Source organism: Sinocyclocheilus rhinocerous, unplaced genomic scaffold, assembly GCF_001515625.1.
Source record: "Sinocyclocheilus rhinocerous isolate Xijiao unplaced genomic scaffold, SAMN03320098_v1.1 scaffold208, whole genome shotgun sequence".
NCBI classification, from domain to species: Eukaryota; Metazoa; Chordata; class Actinopteri; order Cypriniformes; family Cyprinidae; genus Sinocyclocheilus; species Sinocyclocheilus rhinocerous.
Window position 1 is genome coordinate 426,344 of NW_015650085.1, and position 19,251 is coordinate 445,594.

General features: G+C 35.5%; 1 protein-coding gene across 1 annotated transcript in view; it reads left to right on the forward strand.

The window, feature by feature from the left end:
* Positions 1 to 2,619: 2,619 nt before the first annotated feature.
* LOC107711502 (protein tyrosine phosphatase receptor type Z1) overlaps positions 2,620 to 19,251 on the forward strand; it is a 37,463-nt gene continuing 20,831 nt past the window's right edge. Inside the window, 2 exon segments of the mRNA XM_016516490.1 lie at positions 2,620 to 2,873; positions 13,851 to 13,916. Of these exon segments, the coding sequence (XP_016371976.1) occupies positions 2,810 to 2,873; positions 13,851 to 13,916 (130 nt within the window). The 5' untranslated portion in view covers positions 2,620 to 2,809.

The window sequence follows — 19,251 nt, forward strand, 5'->3', positions numbered from 1 at the left end:
GAAAGCTTGTCCTGAGAGGCCTCCAGAGTGCCCACCCCCCCTCCCCATTGGATGTTGTACGGCACGGGACGCGCCTTCCGGGAGGGGGGAGTAATATCAGACTCTGTTCTCCCCGTTGGTTGTTATGAGGTGCGTGGACACACCTTCTGGGAGGGGGGAGTAATGTCAGACTCTGTTCCTGTCTTGTGGTGTGTTCTCCTCCCCCACATGCTCCATGACCCAGTTTTCCCTCATGTTTGATTGTTTATTGATTCCAGGTGTTCCCTCATTAGTTTCCTTGATTAGTCCTATGATTTAAGCCCTGTGTGTTTCCGTGTCTAGCATGCTGTCTTGAACGTCTGTCCGTTCACCGCGGGGCCCCCTCAAGCTCGGGGCCCGGTGCGACTGCACCAGTTGCACCCCCCTAAGGACGGCCCTGGTGGTATGTATTCAAACTCATTTTTTCTGGTTGCATAATGCAGAAATCGAGAAGGCTGTTCACAATATGCAGATATTGAACCTCCAGCAGATAAATAAGCCGGGGGGATTTTCATTCTAACACCCCTGTACTGTAGTGATCGGCATTGATTTGCATCTCGCAGCAGGATGCCGGGAATATTGAAGCTGGAGCAGCACAGCTGGTTGTCGATACTGTGGATATCAACTGTGGACAAATCATCTGTTTGATCCAGCCAGAGAAATGCAAAACCCAGCCGAGCAAGAAACCTGAGTTCACATGACGCTAATGCTGCTAATGAACCGCTCTTTCTCCCATAATACCGATGCTTATCTAGAGTAATTCAATCCTTATGTGTGAAGGGAGGACCCTGTGAGATTGTTGTTATGCCATTTACGGCACCTTCAGTTGGGATGGTCCTCAACGTAAACCAATCTGCTTCTTTCACTAAAGCGGATCACTGATTCTATATGCATCCGACGTAAACTAAAGATGCTATTGATTCAAAGTTGTCTGGGTGTTTCGAGTCACTGTAACTAATCCGGACGTCCTGATTGGCTGACACCATCTTCCTCGTTGCTTTTACGACTGACACAATCCCTAGTGCCGCTTTGCCTCGCGGTGACCCTCTGTCTTTCACATAGTCTCTCTTTTGGTGGCTTTTGTCCACCTCCCAGTGTATTATTGTCATCCAAACGCTCCCAATTAACAATGCTGCTGCTATTTCTGAAAAGACGAGACTTGGATCTCCATCACGGGGTCAGTGTTTTTCTTAAGAGCCTTGAATGGCGGAGCACTGGGGAATAAAGGATGTGTACTGTTTACCAGTCGAAAACAACGCAGCATTGTTGACATTAGTCTCTGCTCACTCGAAACAATTGTAACTGAAATGATTGCAAAGGTGCATCAGTGCCTGCATATTTCAACCAGCGAGCCCAAGGGATGTGTATTTCTAGCGCGTCATCAACAGGTTTTGTTGAGTCTAAACTGAACACTGCAGACGTGTATAATGGGCTTCTCTGAATGCTGAAGGAGCTGTATCAAGCTCCCCCTTATAAAAGCCGTCCAGCAAGTGAAGTAGGTGCCCTGCATAAATTATGCAAATTTAGCAGAAAGGATAACAACAGGGAGTGCAGAAACAGTGTGTTTCTCCGAGGTTCAGGCATAAGATGTGACCACATGCTTGGTCAAATGTTTTTCAGAGGTGTAAATATAAGATTAAATATAAATGTTGATCCCTACATTCAGCATTATCAATTAAAACAATATATATAGTTATGCATTACTAAGTAACTAATTACTATAATTTTTCCCTTGTGAAAGTTAGGGATTACTTTGAATTTTTCTGTAATTTAATTACAGTTACTTCTGATGTAATTGCATTAAATACAGTATAGAACAATTCTATATAAAACAATAATGGATTTAACAACAAAATGTAACATCTAGTGTTAATATGTATGTTTTTAATGTATCCTTCTCTCTTTAAATACTTCGGTCAGTTCAAGAATAATTTATGTAGTTTTACATTATTTATTTGAAAGAATTAAAAGAGCCGTTTCATCCTTACATTGTTCAGCTGGTCGCGGTTGATATGCGACTTAGAAAGTAATAAGTAATGCAATACTTTTTAGAGAGAGTAATTAGTATAGTAATCTAATTACACTGTTGAAAATGTAATTAGTAGATATAATTAATTACTTTTTAAAGTAACTTACCCAACACTATATATATATATATATGATGAATTCAATTCATTGTTTTATTGTGAAAACTATAAAAACTATATTTGCTCTAATTTCAAAATTAAGTGAAATATTTACTCCAGTAGCATAAAGACATAATGAGGACGTAAAAATGTACAGCATAACATGAACGACCCATTCCATCTTATTTTTCTTTTCTTTTCAAGCAGTCCAACAGGTGTCAACAGTCAGCTTTAGGCATAAAATTACAATCAAATCATTTACACTGCAATGCATGCACATACACAATCCAAAAAACGCACAAATTACATGTTTACATCTCATAAAGCTCTGAGAATATTATAAAAGTTGACCTTCACTTTTAATTCCATGTTGCATGTCATTAGCACCGTTACTTGAAAGTGCACGTCCCGTTATTTAGACCGTAAACCCGTGATTGATAGTGCGCGAGAATGTGGAGTCTGTGGGCGGCGCGTGAACGCAGCGGCTCTCCTCTCGCGCGCTGTGATCGTACAGTGAATGAAGCTCTAGAGTGGGAAAGACGAACAGGATACGCGAAACACTGACATGGATCCACTGTAACATCACTGCAATAGCTGTTACTGCGTTCTCAATAGATCAGCGTTCTCTCCACGTCTAACTCGAGCGCGTTTAAAGCCTGAAGACGATGCGTTTGATCACAGCCAAATCACATCTGTTCATCGCGCAGCTGTGGCTCATCTGTCACACAGGTATCAAGTAAATACAGTCCTGAGTGATGGATGTGTCTTCTTATATTTTATGTGTTTTAGGCATCAATGCATTGATGCGTAAAGTTGCATGTATCCAAAAAGCTTTTATGAATTTATTATTGATGAATGCATTATTTTTGATGAAAGTTTAGGTTATTGCGTTTAATCTCAGTCTGTAAGACAAAAAGCACTGCAATAACTGTCGTGAATATCTGATAAGTGAACGGATCAAAGGTTCATTAATCTATTTGAGTGGAATTAGTCATGAAATAATCAATTATATATATATATATATATATATTTTTTTTTTTTTAATTTTTATTATTATTTTTTACATGTTTTAGTTACATATCTTCATATATTTTTGGTCTGTTTTTAAATATTTTTTATATATATAAATAAATATTTAAAGGTTTAAATTAAATTTTATTATATTTTAAATTGAATCATTATATTTTGCCTTATTTGTGGTTATTTGAGTGACTTTTTTGGTTATTACAAGTTTGTAGTGTTTTTAAAAAAAAAAAAAAAACAGCATTACAATATTAGATGTTTATAAATAAATATGAAGTGTACTGGTTCATGCAGGCTGCCTAAATGTAATTTCCTTGCTGTGCAGTTAGTTGAATTTCTATTGGATGCTGCATAATATTTAGTTCAGTTTCACTCAAGGATGTTTCAACTGTAGGGCAGACTTTGGCTCTTTGCTCTTGGCACTCAATCACCGATATGATGGTCTTTCAATCTCTCTGTCTCTGTTCATCCTGCTGAATTAAATGTAATTTGACATGGTCTGGGAATATAAAGCCGTGTGTTTTTGACCGCATGTGTCTTGAGCCATCTGCATCTCTGATGCCCTGCATGCTGGCACATCTGAGGTCTTTTTTGCTCAAAATTGATCTCAGAGCTGTCACAATGCACCATTGTCCTGTCTATTTCAGTCTAAAATGTTGCTGATCTTACTCAGAAGCATTAGTTATTCCCTGTCTGGGAGTTACACGGGCATCTGTGCTGTCACTGATGTGTGTTGGAGATTTGCAGAGTGCTGGTGCATGTTACACTCTGTTGTTGGACGTGATGGCAGGGGAAGTTCGTTTTTGTGCTGCTTTTGTCTCAGTGACGCTCATTCACCATTACTGCCAGCAGCAGGAAGAGAGAGAGAGAAAGAGAGAGAGCTTCTGCCCACCAAACACATGATTGATCGATTCACACCAGGGTCACCCTGCCATGTATCCAAACAAAATAACCACAGCATGGGTGGCGATCAAGAAAATGCGGTTTAGTTTCTCTTGATCAAATGACTGACAGTGAAAGATTGATTTTCATTGATTCGCCTGCACAATCCAAAGCATTTCATTATTAGACGTTATCTGAAAGTGACAGGCATTACCAATAAGTTGTCACACTTTGTGACACAAACTGTAATATATAATTTAATATCGCATACTAGCTTTGATTCCAATTCATTATCAATTAAAGTAGATCATAAAATATGTCATCTGTAATAGTTTGCATGTGTTGCAGCTTGTAGTGATTTGACATAACACATAACAGATAACAATATCTCCTTTAGGAATCAGTTTCTTTTATGTAAAAAGAGTTATTGGAGATTTTGCATGCTTCATCATAAACCTGCATAAAAAGCTACTGTTCAGACCTTCATGGACTTTGCTTTGTTGGTATTTGGCACCAGAAGCCTGAACGTTTTTCCAAAGTTACTTGATACCAAAGAATATTCAGAGAGGACGTATTTAATACATGTACAGTGCACATTTGTACATGATTTTTCCTGTTTTAATCATCTACACTTCTGGTTCTCAACTGGTGGTTCATGACCCCAAAACACTAAGTATATGCACATTAAATGCATTAAATGATAATTTAACTAATTATGTAACCATGCATAGCTAATTGCAAAATAAATAGGTATAATGAATGTTTAAAGTAGAAAACACTTCTCAGATCTTTTGTTATTAATGTCAAAGGCTGTGCATCCAATCAAATGCACTGTAAAAAATATGATCAGTAAAACTTATGCTTTTACATTTTTTTTAACTCATCAAAATAAGTTAAGCAATTTAGTTATATGAGATTCCACTTGATTTTTTAAAGTCAGTTTAATATAATTTAAGTTAAAATGACTTAAACAACCAAGTTGATTATGCTTAAAAATTGAAGGCAGCGACTGGACTTAAGTTTTTAAGTTGAAATAGTTGGAAATGCAGTGTGGCATTTTAATGCAAACTGCTGTCATTTGGTAGAAGTTTGTCAAATTAAATGGGTGCATCAGGGACAGGTTGTGTGACCTGAAAAACCAACAAAACTAGACGACGTAAAAGAAAATACAACCCAGAATACATTTAAATATAAGTCCACTCACAATGAGGATAAAAATGGCTTGCCGACCACAGTGTGTTTTTTTTATGCGGTGAATTATTCATGACAATGAGAGCATGAAGCCATTTAAATTTAGGAGACGTTTAGAAATCAAAATGATTAATTTCCTTATTCACCCTGTGTTATGTTAATCATTTTGCGAATTATTGGGCCTGTGGATTTCCTGAAGCCAAACCCTTAGAGAACCATTGCTCTATATAACCTTTTTCATAAATAAATTAATCCGTGTTAAATCCACATTAATTATTGACGATTATGGCCTATTTAAAATTCAGCAGTCGTACCCTATTTAAGCATAAAAAACAACTCAGCTGAGTTTTGTATACTGGGACATGAATAAGTGAGATTGCCTGGAGTGTGTTAAGTTAAATCATGTCCTTCTGATTTCTGCAGTGAAACACTGAATTCACCTTAAACTTACAGGGCAAACTGTGCATCTCATTACAGGTCCGAGTCCAGTCGGATAATGAGCGTCACCAGCGCAGACTCGTGTCTGTTGAGCACTAAACAGCTCCAGTTCAATGCCAGCGCCTGTCTGTGCCTAATGCAGCCTCAGGAAATATTGCTTGTACTGTTATGTCATCCTACAAATGGAGACTTACGTAATGAACAGAGGTATTCTAAATATTAAATGTGCATTGGTTTTAATCAACCTCAAAAGTTTTGTGCTGAAACTGATGCCATTAGTTTAGGAAAGAGCATTTTTATAGCTTGATACAGTCATATCTATACAGTATCTCATTTAAAGGAATGGTTCTCCCAAAAATTTACCCATCCTCAGGACATCCAAGATGTAGATGAGTTTGTTTGTTCATCAGCTTTTGGCTTCACAAGATGTTAACTGATGGACTGGAGTGGTGTGGATTACTTGTTTTTATCAGCTGTTTGGACTCTCATTCTGACGGCACCCATTCACTGCAGAGAATCCATTGGTGCACAAGTGATGTAATGTTGAATTTCTCCAAATCTGATCTGATGAAGAAACAAACTACATCTTGGATGGCCTGAGGGAGAGGAAATTTTAATTTTTGGGTGAACTATTCCTTTTCCTTGGGTCAACAACATACTAGCTGTTCATTCTGGTCTAAAACATTCTCCAGAGAAAAGCTATTCAGTGTTGGAGAAATACAATCTCCTGTAAAGAGGACCTTGTATTCAGAACAAATGGCTGACACCGAGATGGCTAGCCATCTTAATTCCATTCAATTTCCATTGCATTTTTCCAAGTGGTCGTATTGCTTCCCAATGTGTTTGATTTGGATTAAAGTCGTCTGGATATTTACACCATGCTGAGTATCGTTTTCCATCGACTGAGGTTGGTGTTTGTGCATGTGGACGTCGAGTTAAAGAGCTTCTTAAGCCTTTTGATGTAAAATTCATTATATGAGACTTTATTCCTGAGATATAAGTGCAGTTTTTGTAACCATTTATTAATGAGATTTAGTGCAAAATGTTACACCTGTCACAGGCTACATGCTTAACTTAAGCAGATTTATTTCTTTTTATTTTCAGTCCAAAATAGTGTTGAAATTCTGAGAGAAGATTTGTTATTAAAGCCTATTTCTCGATTCTCTCCATAAGCATCTACAGATATTCTTAGCTGTAGTCTGTATGTTTAGAGAGGAGACATAGAACTGGAGAAGCCGTGAAAATGAGGCCGTACGCTGAAGGAAAAAGCGAATCTCTTGCTCTTGACCTCAGGATGTGGAGCTGGAGCTCTAGTAAACCGCTGACAGTGTGCTGAACTCATAAAAGGCAGCGCTCTGGCTTTGGCTCAGTCCAGCGGATGGACAGTGAGACGAGGAAGGAAAGCTTTTCCCCTGTTAAAGAAAGATGGAGTATTCGGTTGCCTTTCTGAGTCGGATCTGACCTGGTGTCCGTGGCGATTGGGGAGGCTGTGGAGGAAGTCTTGGTGGCTGAACGCCACCGCAGGATCTGTCTGTTGTCAAGGAGTTTCCTCTGGCACGTCCTAAGAGTGAATGGAGAGCGTCTCCTGCTCGGATGTGCTGCAACCAGCACTGTGTATATTATATCGGTGTGTGTTCTCATTCATTCGCTCTTACACTCCTAAAAATAAAGATTCCGGAAGTGGATTTTCACAGTGATGCAACAGAAGAACCATTTATGGTTCCTCAAAGAGTCTTCCAGTGAACAGTTCTTAAAAGAACCTTTTTTGAACATTTCAATAATCAAAAGAACCCTTTTCTGCTATAAAGAACCTTGAAAGATTCCATGGATGTTAAATGTTCTTCATGGAACTATAGATTTCAATAAAGAACCTTTATTTTTAAGAGTGCATGATAGTAACATTAGTAACATCTTTTTTGCTGTCAAATTTATTTACTATAGTTATATTTACCTATAGGATGTATGTTAAATGATTTGGACCACATCAGTCAATGTAGTCGCACAGCACAACCAAGACATAAATATTTATGTCCTAGAAAGATGCAGAGTTATTAATAGTGTTGCAAACATCACTACTATTGCACATACCAGGAGGTTACTGATTTAAACAAACACATAACTCTAAGTATAACTATATTTTGGTGCAAAACTTCCCATACCGCTTGTTCGGCAAATAAAGGATTAGGTTGACTAGTTTATCTTTTTCTTATATCTGTCAGTTTTGTCATTTTTATCACCTGTGCTCAAATTAGTGCGCTGACAGTGTTCCGTGCTTTAGAATTTAGACCTTTAGAATAAAAAACCTTCTGGGAAAAGTTGCATCTTTTAAATTAATTTGCTTTAAAGCACCTTCCGCTACATTCGCTTGTATTTGACAATTGATCAACCGAGAAAGTCACTGACTTGTTCTTCACATTTACATTTATTCATTTAGCAGACTTATTTATCCAAAGCGACTTAAATTCTTCATAAAATGTGAAAATATTGTTTATTTATTTGTATTTGTATTTTTGTTTTATTAGTTAAACATTGATTATAAATGTTTGTTAAATAAATCTTGTTTATTTTTGCATATAAATATTATTTATATTAATAAATTATATAATTATCTATTTATTTATTTATTCAGAATAACTATGTACATTCTCTTCAAAAATCCTTAAAAAGCTCAACTCTCTTTCTAAATCTTAAATATGAATTTTTCTGTGGGCTCATGTAATTAGTTAAATAGTTATACAAGCTGAAAAGAAGCTTATTTTTTCATTCTTGGTCAACAGGGAAATCTCACAGCAGGATCAAGGATGTACGAGCCAAATATGTTTATAAAAGTATCCTAAAAAATAAATTGGATGAGGATAAGAAATCGCACAACAGCAAGCCTTGATTTTTTTTTTTTTTGTTCCTCCAGTGTCTTACAAAAACCCAGATCCTGTTTATTCTGGTTAAATTTAACTTCCAGAGAACTCTGCAGTGATAGAGGCAAATTCATTGACTAAAAGTTGGATGAGTGGATGGGAATCTTGGAGGCAGGGCAGTGTTTGAGGGTGTCAGGGAAGGTATAAACCCCCAGCTGTTGACTTCAGCTGCAGTCAGTGCATTCTCACGCGGACTGCATGTCACTTTCCCCCTGACCTCTGCAACAACAGCTGCTACGTGCTGCTGCACACATGCACCATCACATGTGATTACACCTTATGTTGGATCTGTTGCGAAATCTGTGTGTGGAAATCTTTCACCCTTACACAAAATTCCCAATCGCATGGATTCCTATTGAAATGACTGGATTTTGCAGAAAAAAATTTGCAGAGCAACTGCAAATGTGACTGCATCTTAAGATGTGGAAGAGAACCATTTAATTTAATTACATGTTATTTTATTTTAGTATTTTATTTTAGAATTTTATTTTATCTTATTTTATTTTATTTTATTTGAGATTTTATTTTATTAATTTTTTGGGTTGGTTTTGGACCCCATTGACTTTCATTGTAAAAAAACAAAACAAAACAAAAAAAAACATTTATTTTGTGTTCCACAGAAGAAAGAAAGTCATTCATCTTTGGAACAACATGAGGGAGAGTAAATGATGGCAAAATTAATATTGTTGGTCAGCTACTCTTTAAATGGATACATCAAAAAAAAAAAAAAAATTACAATTCTGTCATCATTTACTCAAGTTCTTTCAAAATTCTATTACTTTTTAATTCTGTGGAACACAAAAGAATTGCCATTGACTTCCATAGTATTTTTTTCCATACCATGGAAGTCAATGGCTACCGTCAACTGTTTGGTACCAACATTCTTCAAAATATCTTCTTTTGTGTTCAACAGATGAAAGAAACTCATGCAGGTTTAGAACAACTTGAGGTTCATTAATGACTGAATTTTCATTTTTGGGTGAACTATCCCTTTAAATTCTCATCTAGGCAAGTAAAGATGGATTATATTTCAGGATGTTATATTTCCTAAAAATTGGTCCTATTAAACTTCAATTATTTCCCAACTGGCTGTTTTCCAACCCTTGACCTTGGGGATCCAAATATAATCAGTGCCTTTGGGAACACGTCATAATTCAATTAGCTGTCAATTTTAACAACGGTGTGCTGCGAATTTAGACTCTTCGTTCCCCTGTGCGCCTTCTCAGTGTCAAACCGGTGTTCTTCATTATATGAGAGCATCGACAGACACAAAACAGTTCACAGGCTGTGTTTCATCCGGGGGGGGGATAAAGTTATTTAGTGTCCGGACGAGGAGGGGGACTCGGATTTTTGTTTTTGAAAAACCCTGTGTTTTTGTTCTTGAGTGAGAAACACGACGTGCTGGCTGGCTTCCCCGAGACTGTTCTAATCCTCTTATGTATTTGAATGACTCTAGAGACGTTTACAGAGGGCAGAGGATGGTTACGATTCCTCCCCCATCCATTTCCTACGTGGTACCGGACACAAGCTTACCGACTGCATGCTGAGAATCTTTCCCAGTCGAAGCCGCGGCTGTGAGCGAGTAGTAAACAACTTCTGCCTGCCAGATAGCTCTCATTCATGAAACTCTGCACTTGGACTTGAAACTTTGCACAAAGTGTAGATTCAGAGTGAAAACTGTTACTGTAAAGTTGGAAACTTTATAAAAGCTCTGACTTCTTCCACCACACAGTGCCATTTCTTCCAAATGGCAGTGACTTTAATAGTTAAAGGGAGTCAGGGAGCAACTTTCTACATATGAAACCATTTTATTTGCCATTTTAATAAGAATTTTACATAACTATTTTTGTTATTATTGTTATATGAAATGATTACATAAAATATATTGATTACATTTTGAGAGCAACTCCCAATCATGTAACCATTTTATATTCCAATTTAATAATAATCATGTTGTTGTTGTTATTATTATTATTATTCTTATATTAAATGATTACATAAAATATACTGATTGCATTTTGAGAGCAACTTCCACTCATGTAACCATTTTATATTCCTTTTTAATAATAAACATATGTAAATGTATTATTATTATTATATGAAATGATTACATGAAATATATTGATTAAATTCCAAAAGAGAATAGTTGTATGTAAACAATGCAGATAAGTAAATAGTTTTAAATATTTTAAATAAATGTAAATATTGTATCAATTAAATATATGATCACTTTTAAACATATTGATTATTTTCATTTATTATCATGAATTTCATTGTGTTGTATAGAAACAAATAATTTCCAGGGGTGACTCTCATAACCACAGTAATTTGGATGAAACGTGAACATAGACTTCAACTACTGCTGCTTGTTTTGAAATGTCTAATAGTTTTGTTTAGCTGGAAAATGGAAGAAAATCCCCAGTTGTGTTTATTTAGTTTAGTTTTTTTTGTAGAGAGCAGTGAGAATGCAGGATGTGAAATGGAAGTGGGGTCCAGTAAAGGGCTTATTTTATTGGTGATAGACTCATTAACATCAAACTGTGAGCAATTTTAATCTAATTTGCCGCAGGCTTTTCTCTCAGTGCCTGTGAAATGGAGCCGAGCCAAAGAAGCTCAGCAGCTTTAGAGGAGCGCAGGTCGCTGTATGATACTGTTCCTGTGAAACGGCCCGGGATTCTGTTTGACGAGCTGAGCAAAAGAGCTTTTTCCACTTGCAGTTTCATCGCCCGGCCAACTGGGATTTACTCCACACAACCGTCAAACACAAAGCCTATTTTTAAAAAGGAAATGTCCTAAACAAATGGGTGTTTTAACATGTTTTACCACAAGAATAGTGGATGTAAATAATGTAGCTAATTTTTGCACTGGTGTTTAACCCTGAAACATTCAAACCTGTAGCATTTTTCAATAGCACAAAACAAACAAATAAACAATATTATTTATTTTTATATTATAATAAAATCTTTTTTCATTTCAATCTTTAAAAATACATAATTTTGAATATATAATAAAAAAGTTATAACATTATTTATTTGTACATCATAAAACCATTTTTTAAAAATTATAATAAATAAATAGAATAATAATATTACTACTTTTTATATTATAATAAAATAATTAACATTTTGATTATATAATATTGTACATAATAAATAAATATGACATTATTTTTATATTATAATAAAACATTTTTAACTTTAAATATTTTTAAAATATATAATATATGTTATTTGTTAAATATATAATATTATATATAAAATATTTATTTCATATTATAATAAAATATATAATAAAATACAAATATAATAAAATTCTTTAAATAATTAATTATATATTATTTTTATTTTTAAAATATATAATATTGTATATAAAATATATTTAAAACTTGTAAAAATTATAATAAACATTGTTTATTTTATATTATAAAATCATTATTATTTTCTTTAAATATATAATAGTGTGTTATTTTTCTTTTTTTAATATTTAAAATGAATAATAAATATTATAACAAATGTTGTTCATTTTATATTCTAAAATCATTATTTTTATTTTTTAAATATATAATGTTGTGAGGATAAGTGGTTTGGAAAATGGATGGATATAATATGTTAAAAAAATATATTAAAAAAATTTTACCGTTTCTTGGGAATAACCTTTATATGGACCGCAGAGGTGCTTATGCTTATGAAAACTCATCCAGAACAACTTGTGTTGTGTCTGACTAGTCTTTGTAATAATGGCATGTTCTGTGGCAAAAGTCTTCAAAGGCTCTATTGTGGCAGCGGCTTTCGGTCACCATTCACTTGTGCTCTGAGAGGCAGGGACAGGACGGCCGTATTAAATACAGGGTTTAGTTAGTGCTGTCAGGTCAGGGGGTCAGACTGTTAAAATGCTCTTTAGCTGACTTTTACACGCATCATCAGTTTTCATCTTCTCCAAATCCCTTGGAAGGGTATTTTACATCTGATCCCCACACTGACTCTTGGACTTTATATCTAGTTTAGCTGGTTACAGTCTGGTATATGTAGTTTTCCTACCTTTTTTTTTTTTTGTAATTTTGAGTAAACTATTCCTTTAAGTCCCGTCAAAACATTTGGGGTTGTTGTTTTTCAGAGGTTATGGCTATAATCCGGACACAACTGTGTGTGTTTGAGCTCATGTGTCCTTTCATCTCGACTTTCCCTTCTACAGCAGTGACACATGTGTGTTTTGATGTGTCTGGCAGGTGTCCTCACAGTCTCACACACACACACACACACACACACACACACACATCAGACAGTAATGTGCTGGAAAACGCCCAGTCAGTCCGTCCTACAGTGATAATAATGACCATTCCCTCATCACACTTTAATTTACAGATATTTATACCTCAGTCACTCGAGAGTAAGTCAAATAGGAAAGACCGCTTTAGTCTGATGACATCAGTCTGAAAGTATAACTTGCTGTAATATCCTAGCAACCGCACAGCAATGCACTATATACCACATAGCAACGCCCTAGCAACATATAGCAATGCTCACTGTATATACCACTTAGAACTCCTCATCAACCACATAGCAACGGCCAAGCAACTACATAAAGCACTATATATAGCACTTAGAACACATTAGCAACCACATAGCAATGCACTATATGCCACTTCAAACACCTTAACAACCACATAGCAATGCCGTGGCAACCACATTGCAATGCACTATATAGTACACCTCAGCAACCACATAGCAATGCCCTAGCAACAACATAGCAATGCACTATATGCCGCTTAGAACACTTTAGCAACCCCATAGCAACGCCCTAGCAACTACATAATAATGCACTATATTGCACTTAGAATACCTTAGCAAGCACATAGCAAAGCCCTAGCAACCACATAGCAATGTCCCCTAGTAAAAACATAGCAATGCACCATATATACCACTTAGAACACCTTACAACCACATAGCAATGACCTATCAACTACAGTACATAGAAACATCTTAGCAACCACATAGCAATGCACTATATAACACAGAACACCCTAGCAACCACATAGCAGCACCTTAGCTTCATGGTGGCAACTTTTGCATGGGCAAAACCCAACAATATACAAATAATTAGTGTATACTGTGCACTTGTATAATGATTTCTCAAATAAGGAATACAAACACTAAAGATTGTTTTATTTGGGGGTTTCTCTGAACTTTCTGCTTTGTGTTTGTTTGGCTCTAAATTAACATTGCATTGACTCCAGCCCTCCTCATCTTTCTTGTTCCAGATCTGGCTGTGTCGTACCTGAGAGGTCAGCGCAAATTCGCCGAGGACGTTGACTGGTCTTACACAGGTGGGTTCACTGTGAACAAACACCCTTATTGTGTGCTTTTCACCAGACTCCAGTGTGGCAAAGCACTGGCTTCAACCCAAACGCCTTAAAAAGCTTTTCTTCTGTGAGCGAGATAGGGATAAGGTAGCAGGAGATGGAAGTGAATAATGACGGATCAATGTCCGTTCTCCATTAGAAACGACGGCAGTGAGTCGACCACTGACCCGCCGGTGCTGGAGATTAGCTGAAAGTCTGAGACACTTTAAGTCACTCGAGTCTTTCAAAAGAGTAAGTGACATTCAGGATTGTTGGAAGGCTTTGACTTGTGGCTTTTAAATCAGGCCGGAGGACGCTTTGACAATGGTGGAAAAACAGAATGGGATTGAACAGCTTTGTGGCTTTTAATCCATGTCTATTAGACCAAGATTTTAAGTTAAATTTTTATATAGTTTCAGTTTTCAGTAGAAAAGCTGAATATTTAATGTACAGTCATTGGGCTCTATTATACACCCGGCGCAAGGCGTGACGCAAGTGTTTTTTGCTAGTTTCAGCCCGACGCAGTTTTAATTTTTCCTGCGCCACTTTGTTTAAATAGCAAATGCATTTGCGCCCATTTGTCTCTGACCAGTTTCCTCCTGACTCTTTTGATTCAGTTTGGAGCGACGTCCTGATCCAGGGAGGGTCTGTGTTGTACCAAATACCTTCCACTTCTTAATAACAGACTTCACTGTGCTTCGAGACATTGATAAAGCCTTTGAAATGTTTTTGGTATCCATCTCCTGATAAGTGCCTGTCCACAACTTTATCCTGGAGATCTTTTGACAGTGCCTTGCCACCCATAGTTGATGGTTTGCTTCAGTTGCACTGCCAAGGACTGAAATGCTCCAGAAAAGCTCTTTTCATGCTGAGCTAATCAAAATGAGCACAGCTGATCACAGGTGAAAGTCAAATGGCTTTGTGTGCCATTGAGAAGGTGATTAGCTTTATTTAAATATTTTAAATATTCAACATCTTTAGTACTTTGGTACTCCATAGCTGCTTGATTTAGATCATCATATTTAAAATGGTTAAAGTGCCATTTTTATTGTTAGAATAATTTTTGTTTCTTTTAGTCATGTTTTATTTGTAAAGTACTTTACGCAATCCATGTTTCAGATCAGCTTCAGGAGAACATCATGTCTTAATGACGTCCATAAGATAATCACTGCTGTCACGTTGAAACTGCTGCAAGTCTGCATAGAGTCAAATGTTACTGTCTTGTTAAAACTTGTTTGTCTGACTGTGAAGAGTAGGATACAGACTTTGTGTGTGTGTGTGTGTGTGTGTGTGTGTGTGTGTGTGTTCACTGAGTCGAAACTAAATGAATTAACATGTGAAAGAACACGCTTGATTGTGAGGCGCAGCACAAACCTGTGGAGAAAGAGAACGAAACACGTTCCTCTATTTTAACTCTCATTGTTTCACGTAAACCCCTCTCGCCACAATCAAAAGTTGTCAAGCTTGAACTCTAATTTGTTCATAGACCCTTGGTTCTTCAGCTGACAGTCACACTGTGACTCTGTAATGCTTCAGATTCCCTCCTGGTGTGTGGGAATTGTCTGTTTTGGTTTATGTTTTATTTGTCTGTTTATTATGCACTAATTGTGAAAATATTCAACAGATACTATGGTCTTACAGTCTGGTTATGTGCACAATATCCCATGAATTATTCCACAGCATGTTGTTTCTCTCCCCAAATCCTCACTGACAAACTTTATTTTCTCCCCTACTCTTCACTTCTAATCCGTATTAGCATCCTTTACTGTGGGAACATTCAGGCAAATGTAACAGAGCAGATAGTAAATGTATTCGTTGAAAATTTTAAATATATGAATATTATCATAATATAATATATACAGTATCTTACAAAATATATCGAAAAAATGTAGAATATATTACACTTAAAATATATTTAATATTCATATATTTAAGTATATCAATAAATAAATGTCTCATTTTAATGTCTCTAATTTTCAATTAAATTAATTAAATTTCTAGTAAATTTATTTGTTGAAGTTTTTCAATATATGAATATTATCCTAATATAATATATATCTTATATAATATATCTTATAAAAATTATACATGTACTGTATATAATTGAAAATACAATTTTGAACACACATATGATACACCCATGTGTGTATACAGTGGTGTGAAAAAGTGTTGGCCCCCTTCCTGATTCCTAGCGATAGCTACTCTACGGAGCCCGTTAGTTAGTCTAGCCTTAGCTTAGTCTTGCCTTGTCTGTTTCCTCGTGTACTTATCTTCGCCTGTGTATGTGTACCTATTATGCCATTTTGAATATTACCTTTCAGGCAGTGAATGTGAATGCAAACGATCTGCAAAGTTGTAAAGCTGGAAGTGCACTATAAAAAAGTTATTGTAAAAGTAAGTTATTGTTTTAAATAAAAAGTTATTTAAAAAGATGGCTCAGTACCCAGTTTATTTGGACCAGCTGGCTCCACTGAATCACAATTTGTAAGTATGATAAATAATAGATGTGGCAATGTGTGTATCGTTTCTGACACACACTGTATGCGGTAGACCAATCACAACAGACTAGACCATTTGACCAATCAGAGCAGAGCAGGCTCACGGAAAGGAGGGGCTTAGAGAGACTGAATCTTAGAAATGCTTCGAACGAATCGCTTGAGAATTGCTGAAAATAAGGTGATATTAAATGCATATTTTGAGAAAACTAAAGTGTTGTTTGACCTTGCATGCATGTAAACCTATTGTAAGATACTCCCAAAACAATATTAGGAACCTTAAAAATGGCATAATAGGGGCACATTAAAATGTAAAATATAATTTTGAACAAATATATTTCACATTAATGTATTTAAATATTTTAATAAATACATTTTCATTTAGAAATAGCTAGTCAACTTCAAAAAGAATGGAAAAGAACAGGCAGGTAACGCTTGAGTTAAATGTGAAATTTTAAAGTAGCAGGACTGTATTAGTATTTTCTTGTAAAACGTACTCCAATAACTTTTTTTTTACTTACAACTTCACTTTTAACAAATCATTTTTTGCAGTGTAGCCTTCATTGTTTTTACGTTTCATAGGTAAAGCAAATCCCGGAATGCCTTGCGATGAGGGAGAAAAACATATGTAATATGTATTTTCATCTGCATATTTAATATTTCATGTAATAGTTGTGTGCTTATGTAGAGCGTTCCAAATCAGTCATTTATGAGGTTCAGTTTCAATCAGCCTGCAGCTGTCTATGTAGGCAGTAAACGGCAGGACTGCTCACTTGGTTTTAGGACAGAGTTCTTGAATCTGCTTACATGATCATGGCTTATTGTAGCATGTCAGTCCCCTGTCGAGGCTGTTTTCCAAACCCCAGGGGTGTGTGTGATTCCTGCCGCTGGCACGGCTCCCGTCTCCATCTGCTGCGGGGGCTGCAGCTCTTTCCTCTAATCATCTGCATGCTCCGATAACCTGCGGATGGAGCGCTTTGAGACGCCCGCCTCCATCATCAGCAGCACCTCTGCTTTATTGCTCATGATCTCTTATTCATGGGAGACATGGAGAATGTGATGTACAAATGCATATGTTTTTCATAGCGCAAATGGGTAAATGTTGTGTTGATGTGTAAATTATTGATTGATCACATAAGAGAAATTTCTCTATGGTATATACACAAGCTTAGTTGTCATGGAAACGACTCTACAAGTTTCTTGCACTGGTCATCCTCACAGGATATAATGCATTTGTTTTATATAAAGGAAAAAAGGTGATTATATATTATGTAGAAATAAAGGACACTTTAAACTTAAACATAATTTGCAACATTTATTTGTTGAAATATTAAATATTTAACTATGAGTATTATCCTAATATATATTAATATGTATCTTCTATAATATATCTTATACAATTATTTATATTATTTAAAATATAGTTTTAAAGGAATATATTTAATATTAATATATTTATTTCAATAAATAAAGGCAGCTAATTATTTGTTTAGATTGTCATTTTTTATAATTGTTTTAACTTGTGTGTGTGTTAATTTTTTGTAATTTTAACTTTGTAAAAATTAAATATAAATATTATATATAATTTAATATATAAAAGGTTAAAAAATTATTCGCAACATTTATCATATTAATATTACATATATTTGTATAAAATTATATTCAATATAATAATACAAATAATATAATAATTAAAAAACAAAAAGTTAATTACATTTTAAACTTAAATAATTAGCCACATTTAATTGTTAAACTATTTAAATATTATACTATTAATTTTTTTAATTATATTGTAGCCAGTTGTTCACCATCAGAGAGAAGGTGTGTTTTTGTGGATAGATGCTCCTTTATGAGTTTGTAGTGAGTCCAGTCCACAGACATTCACACAGGTTGTTCGCTGTACTTCTCCCCTTTGCTAACCTCCTTTCGTGGTAATTGAGAGAAAATTGTTGTGGATAATTGGCTGGTGTAATCAGACTGAATGTTGGTGTAGATCAAGGTGTCATTATGGAGAGGGAGGAATCCGCGTTAACCGTTCCCGTCTGTGATTGTTCTCACGTTCGTTCACATGCGTCATAATTTGGCGGGTTGCTTCAAAGGCCAAAGCGCACCCTACCTGTTATTGCAGCTTTCGATCGTGAGTGATCTGACCTCACGTGCTGTAAGAAAATTAGAAATATTCAAAATGTCAGAGCGGCCCAGAGGTCTCAAAATCCTTGAAATTACTTCAGGCTCTGTGAAACGCAGACTAACGGTTACCATAGCAGCAGCGCTTCTCTTTGATTACAGCATATCCGTGTGTGTGTGTGTGTGTGTGGCAAGCCATTTTAATCCTCAAAATGTACTAGTATCTATTTTCATTGTAATAAAGAAGTGTCTTATAAATAAGTACTAGTAGGGCTGGACGATATGGCCAAAATTGATATCATGATATATTTCTTAATTTCGGTCGATACGATATAATTCCGATATCGCATTTTGAAATATTTTTACTATTTAAAATAACTGTTATTTATTTGAAAATACTTGAAAATGTAATTTATTCCTGTGATTTCAAAGCTATATTTTTGCATCATTACTCCAGTCACATGATCCTTCAGAAATCATTCTAATATTCTGATTTGCTGCTCAAAAAACATTTATTATTATGTTGAAAACAGCTGAGTAGAATTGTTTTCAGGTTTTTTTTGATGAATGGAAAGTTCAGAAGAACAGCATTTATCTGAAATAGAAATCTTTTGTAACATTATAAATGTCTTTATCATCACTTTTGATCAATTTAAAGCATCCTTGCTAAATAAAAGTATTAATTTCTGTAATTTCTT